At 32.2% G+C, this 7485-nt stretch overlaps 1 protein-coding gene across 4 annotated transcripts in view; it reads right to left on the reverse strand.

Annotated features, from left to right (window-relative positions):
- Positions 1-4032: 4032 nt before the first annotated feature.
- Positions 4033-7485, reverse strand: part of LOC106791219 (lachesin-like) — a 208029-nt gene continuing 204576 nt past the window's right edge. For all 4 annotated transcript variants that reach the window (XM_014756919.1, XM_014757003.1, XM_014756754.1 and 1 more), the window contains one exon: positions 4033-5560. In XM_014756919.1, coding sequence (XP_014612405.1) covers positions 5451-5560 — 110 coding nt within the window. In that variant the 3' untranslated portion in view covers positions 4033-5450. The remainder of the gene's footprint in view (positions 5561-7485) is intronic.

Genomic DNA, 7485 nt, shown 5'->3' on the forward strand with positions numbered 1-7485 from the left:
AAGATATTTAAAGTATCCGGTGTCCTAGTTTAGAACAGAAAATTCATATAAATAATTAAAGGTACTTTGTAAAAAAATGTTTTTAAATGTAAAAAATATTTAATTATCAATATTCTTGTCCCAACAGTATATTAATATATATGAGTTTCAAAGGGAAATTAAAGACATTTAATAAATTTGATGAACAATTTATTATGACTTTGTTGAACGTTTCGTCCCTTACTGGGGACTTCCTCAGCAACTCGATCACTTAGTTCACGCGTCAATACATATTATTTTATTTTCAGAGTCATACATTACAATAAATTATAGTATAATTAATCCTAAACAACCTTATCTCGTCACACGTAATCATATACTTAATTTCCCTTTGAAACTCATATATGTAAAAAATATTTTCCACGCATCAAACGTTGATCGTAACACCGGGGAAAATAAATTTCTGAAATAATAGAAAACGGGAATTCTTTTGTAAGTAATTTTATCATTGAATATTCTGACTATAAAATAAACGTTTTTTTCGATTGATTTCGATTTTGTTTCGAGAAAATAATTTAAAGAATTTATAAAAAAAAAAAAATCATTCTACGTGTATAACGTGAGTCGATAAAAATTACTACCTAAAATAATTCGTAACTTTATTGATTGATTAACGAAAAATATTTTAATGAATTTTATTTTATTCATCTGATGTAACCTTTGATACGTTGTATATTTTATTGAAATGTTTTTATGCGTGCAATCAATAGAACACGAATTATTTTATATATTATTTTTTATTTATTCACCCTGTATATATATATATATATATATATAAACGAATGATATATAATAACTAACTAAAATCTGAAAGTTGATAATATATATTCGGGTATCGTTCTTTGAATACTTTTGTTTGTGAATAATAAACTTATTACAGCAGGTATCTTGGTGCATTTTCAAATTCTACAAGAATGCATAATCTCTCATCATCTTCAATTTGACCTACTTTAAAAACTTCATATTCCAGCGGAAACGTTAAATGTAATCAGTAAATGAATTATTAAATAACTACAATGGTGTTACAAAATTTGTTGATAAGTTCAGTATCCATGGCAATAATGATTTCAATCAAACCGATTATCAAATATTAGCCATAAATTTGATTATCTTTTAATTATTTATAATAGATTGTATAAAAAATAATAGTTTGTGTATCGTATTTCATTACTCATGTGTTACACGCCCTTAAAAAAAAAAGAAGAAAGAAAAAGGAAAAGAAAAAGTAGAAAGTAGAAAGTAGATCGATGCAAATCGGGCGGTTTTTCATGCTCTATTTTTCGAAATCTTCCGTAAAGTCCGTTGTGTTGTTTCCTGGTAGATCCTATAGATGTTTCCATTCTTGTTTCTATTTTATGCGTGTATATACCTATGTAGTATATACATGTATAATATATTGTACGTGTTACAGAAAGTTTCTCACATTTCTACGTGCGACATAAAAGGGAACTTTTCAATCTGTACCATAGATTGGTAACTTTCTGTTGGAGACTTTCCGGCCGAATGATACTTTATCGAAGCCCTCTTTGTGCGATCGAAACTTTTCATACTCGGCTTCTTTCTCTTTATTTTTCTCTATTTTTATCCTTAAGAGAGTTTCATGACCATACGAAGCAGAAGAAAACCCCAAAACAACGTTCAATGCTTTTTGCTTTTTCGGGAGAATTCGAAACAAACTCGTAAGAGGAATTTCAAGTTGTTTTACGCTCTCGCTTAGTGGATTAAAAATAAGAAAGGTGACTTTTTTTTCATTTTCTTCAAACAGTTGCGCGAAGTGCAACAAACGTTCCGAGGAAAATAATATTATATAGGATATGGTTTATACGACTGAATTAAGGCTATAGGATACCACCCGTTCGATTGTTTTTTTCCTAAGATACATTTAATCAATGAAATTTCTCCACCTTTCGAATACTTTTTTTACGATATCCTAAATAACATTGTTACTTTTTTAATACAATATTTTTACACCCTTCAAAAACAATTGGCCAGTTTATCTAGTTCTTAATCTTAGAAACCACCTTTGGAAATGTACAACCGAGTAAATAGAAAATAAAGAAGAGTACGGTAGTTCTAAATTTTACCAAACACACAAATAACTATGTAAGTAACTTCTCTCAACCTCCCACCCCCTGCTGCTCCTTTCTTTTTTTATCGATTTACGAATGGAAAAGGACGAAGTGGCCCGTGCGAGAATAAACTTTCAGTCGGCTGGACCGAACCGTAAAGCTGGGAATGGTCGATTTAACTCCGTTTATTTCTTTTTCTATTTCTTGCATATATGTACCATACATACACACACAGATATATATATATATATATATATATATATATATATACCAAATTCAGAAGATATCTATAGTTGATTCTATCTATAGGGAAATAATTGAATTCGTAGAAATAAATATTCGCTTTCGTTTTATCGCGAACGTGCCGGGCCAGCGATATCGTTCAAGCACGGAATATTATACGCGACTACGAAGAAGGTTCGCGCGTGACGTAGCATTAATCACGTTTCTTCTTTCCCATTCCTCTCCTCCCTTCCTCCCTTTTGTTCTTGTTGAAGGAAGACGCAACCCTCTTGGATGTTTCATCGCACAATTTTAAATATCCCTACATCGAGGCCAACTGTCTCTCTCTCTCTCTCTCGTCGGTTAAATTATGAGTATTCTTTTTCCAATTTTAGTACGATGTTTGGATGGTCAAGCTATCTCTCTCTTTTCATTTTATTAATATAATTATTATTAATATTATTTTTTCTTTTTTCTTTCGTTTATTTTTTTTTTTTAGTTACCGAGGAATTAATTTTTACGTTACGGTATTTATTTGCTTTTTTTTTTTTCCTCACTCTCATCGTTTACTTACACACGGATTTATTAGCACCGACTCAGATTCGGACAGATTGACGATGTAAGATTTAAGAACGTTGCTGCTGTTGCTGTTGCTGTTACTACTATGTGGATAAAATGAAATTGCTCGAGTTAAGCAGGGCTTAGCTTAAAATATCCCGTGCGTTCGCGTGAAGCAGGAATTGCAATGGCAAAGCTGCTTACCCGAATCCCATTCGTCAATCGTTTCCCCTATATCGTTTTTAATTTTTTCACCAATCTCCCGTCTTCTTCTTCTTCATTCTTTCTTTCTTTCTTTCTTCCTTCCTTTATTTTTTTTCCTTACCAAACTTGATTGAGATTTTATTTCTAGCTTGATAGTTAATTTAAAATTATCCCGATTGCTGGAAAGGTAAAAGAAGAAGAGACGTGTGACGGACAAAAATTAAATTTGAATAATAACGTCGCGTACGTTTAAATTTAAAAATTCTTTCACGTTGATTGTCGCTATGGATAACCTTATCGCATCAACGTAAATATCTGCAATGAAAATAGACGGGTATAAAAAAAAAAGTTTTCATCCAACTTGAACGTATATATCACGTATGTATATCTGTGTGTTCGTGCTACCGAATATTATTGTAACACCGTGCATACAAATTTCCCCGTAGTATCTATGCCAAGATAAAAAAGCGCCAGTTTCCGATTCGTTTTCGCACAGTTTTAGAATATGTGAAAGTTAACACCGCCCAATGTTGGATGATTTTTAATCCAACGGAATCGCGCGTTAGATCGAAATAGATTACATTGCATTGTGTGTGGAGAAAAAAAAAAAAATCAGGGGAAACAGAACAAAAAAAAAACAAATAAAAAAATAGAGGAGAAAATTTTTTTTCTCATTGTCTCAATGTTTTTTTTTTGTTTTGCTATTACAAAATCGTCCTTTTCGACATAACGTTGTACAACTCTTTGACACGATTTCCAACGCCATTTGTTCTATCGTAAATCCAATAGTGTGAGTGTGTGTGTGTAGTATAATTATAAGAAACGCATACAAAAATGCTCATAATTATTAAATTGTTCGGAAAGCTTATGCCGAATTATAAATATATAATATTTGATAGGTATTTTTGTAAATATATTAAATATGAAAAAGTATTGCTTTTGAATTTTTTCTTTTCTTTTTTTAAATCTGCAAGAATTTTCCGGGGAGTTTAATATTTCATTGAATTTACAATACGCGCGAACAAAATTAGATTCGTTTTGTTTCTTTTAAATCTTACCACCGAAATTATTAATCCTTCCGATTGATTATTAATAGAAGATCTAACGTTTTGTGATTATTAACTAAATTGGAAAAGTTAATTGAACTATACCGTACACGTACTGTTTCCACATCAAAGCGAGTTCAAGAACTTGCTTATGTTCTACGGACGTCTGCAATCCCAAAATGTGGTTTAATAAATGTCATGTGCGCATGAGGGTGCCATTAAATCGTTGCAAAATCGCTTCGAATCGATCGGTGACACGCTTTTCGACGTCACCGAGTTTATTTCGAACACTATATATGTAGATATATATATATATATATATATATATATATATATATATATGTACGTATGTATAAGTACATACATACATTTCCATAGTAGAGCTTCGCCGTAAATCCATTCGTTGGGTTCTTGTCCCATTTCGTTGGTCCGACGATAGAGCAATTTGTCGTGCAACTAATGATGCCGATTAATATTCCACTAATATATCTCCGGGGCGACATTATATGTATAACAAGCGAAATTTCAAATTAACCTCTCGAATTCGTCCTCACGTATCGATCCTTTCGAGAAAGATGAAACAGAATTTCTTGTCGTAGGGACAACATTTTATTTATTTCCTATCGCGTATCGACAAATTTCGTGATGATTATTCAATTCCGAAGATAGACGACGATTAATGAATATGCAAAAATGATATTATTCCTGCGATGATGATAGGTATTATATCTAATGAAATAAATATATTAATCATTGATGTGTTTTTCGGATTTCAATGGGAGAAACTGTTCGATATCGTTCGTACTTATATTCATTCGTTTGATAATCTAGCAATTGTGAGATAGCGAGGAACGCGAGCTACTAATTTCGTTCTAATTTACCTTGTAATTTATACGAATGCGTAATATACTATACATACTATACTCTCGACGTATAACAAGCCAATGTAATCAGGAAGTACGGACGCGCTTTCATACATAATTATCGTTTTGCGGTAATTCGGCCACCACTGTTCCTGGGTGGTTGTAATCAAACTCGTGGGTCAATTCGCGAATTACAGGTAATTCGATGTTTAATCGACTTAATGTTTAAAGTTCACCGATTCGAAATTGAATTGCCGATCGATTTGAACACTGTCGAATCCCGTTTGTGTAGCGAATTAATTCGGATTCGGAAATCGGTGCTTTCCTTCCTCCTACTCCTTCCTCCTTTCCCTATTCCTTCTCCTCCTCCTCCTCTTACTCGTCTTCGTCCTCATTTTCATTCCCATTTCATTTCTCTTCTACCAATCGAAGATGTATATTATTAGTTCTTAATTCGCCGTTTGCGGTACGTACGGTGGCATATACGGTCCAGTGAGTATGTATTGCACCGCAACAATCATCAACTGCGGTGCACTCCATCTGATGATGTATGCACTTCCTGAAACAAGAACAGTATATTCTCCTGTTATTCTCCTCATTCAGTATAAATATATATATGTATAAAATAGATAGTATCTAGTAATTCAATTTTTCCCCGAGAATTATTATGGGAATGATTGAATTCTTAAATTCAATTTATAAATACAATTTTAGATAAAACATATTAAACTGTATGAATTTATTTAATTATCATGAAGATACTTAAATAGATAGTATCAAAATCATTTTTTCATACTTGATATTGAAATGTTCATTTTATTAATACTTTCGTAATAACCAATTCTAACGTGAGAGAATCTTTCTAATTCTATCTTTAGTTGACATGCATATTATCACAGATTTCTACTACTTAAAAAAAAAAAAGCGTATTCGTTCGAAATATAGTGACTTTCACAAAGATTACTATCAATGTGTAAACGATAACGATGCATTAACCTGTTGTGTTGTTGTTTGTTATATTTTTATGTTATATAAGAAAGATGATAGAGATAAGGAGAGACAGGGGGGGTATATTATATATCTATATATATATATATATATATATATATATATATATATATATACCTACATATATAGAAGAAGGTGGAGAGAATGATTGAAGCTTTAGATCTCCGTTTGCAAGCTCAAAGCCTGGCATAACGGATTACACCCTATCACGTCCAATATGTCAAGCGAGGTGGACGACACGGAGTCGAGTATTATATCGCAAAAATAAAATAGGGGTTCTGTGTCCTCTCTCACTCTGTCCTTCTCTCTCTCTCTCTCTCTCTCTTGTTCGCTTAAAATATCGACGACGATACTTCGATACGCGAGCAGGTGGGACGTGATACGGCTATTATTCGCACTTTTCTCCAAGAATTATGTATTTTTCATATAGCACGTAGCTCCAGATACGAGTTCTCGATGTCACTGAATGCAAAAGCAAGCGAGCTTAACTTTACTCTCTGGTAGAGCAGCAAAAATCCTTTCGAAGTATATAGAAAAAAAGAAGGGTGGGAGGGAGGGAGGTTAAAGGGTTGAAAAAGAGAAACGTCATCAAGATTCGAACGTGTATCAAAGTATGTGACGGCTGAATTTTAATACAAACGATCAGACAACGCGAGGCTTTTTTTCTTTTGTTCTCTCTCACCCCTTCGCGTTTCGATCAAGTTGATTTCAACCAAAAATTCTTTTCGGATGTCTGCGAATCAAAATTAACCGAAGGTTTTAACGTCTTTATCATATTTTCAATGATATCTTTTATCCTTGCAGATATTTTTCATAATGTACACCATTTTTGTTACAATTGTAGTATAAAAAAAAAAAACCTCGTTTATTTTATCATAGAATTTAACGGAAGAGAAGGGTGTTACAAATATTTGTAACATTCGAATGTTACTATACAAACAAATATTGCAGTGTATCAAATATTTGAAAAGTTTTGTTAGTTTTGTAAAAAATCAAAAACAAAAAGAAAAAAGAGAAAGGAAGACAAAAAACAAAAAAGAAAAAGTTTATGCAATTTTGAACAGAAAATAATAATATATATTTTTGTTTTCTCTCCCCTTCTTTCCCTATATTCTCAGCGCGCAGTAATAAAATATAACACGCGAATTGTAAATACAAAATATTGAACGAACAGGTAAATAATATAATCTCGGATTAAATTTCATTCGATGAACTCGCGGGAAACCTAATACGCTTTATCGTTTAACCTAAAACATTTTATATAATCGTTCAACCGCGTTACAGTATTACCGATAGATTTACAATTCAGCAATAGTAATGCATTATCCGATAATAGTAATTAATTTTATAGGTTAAAAGAGAGTAATAGAGAGAGAGAGAGAGAGAGAGAGAGAGAGAGAGAGAGAGAAAGAGAAAGGAAAATAGAAGAGATATAAAAGCTTTTTACATAAAACGAACGATTTTCAACGAGTGAAG

Source organism: Polistes canadensis, unplaced genomic scaffold (genome assembly GCF_001313835.1).
Source record: "Polistes canadensis isolate GaletaPanama2010 unplaced genomic scaffold, ASM131383v1 scaffold_0, whole genome shotgun sequence".
Taxonomy (NCBI): domain Eukaryota; kingdom Metazoa; phylum Arthropoda; class Insecta; order Hymenoptera; family Vespidae; genus Polistes; species Polistes canadensis.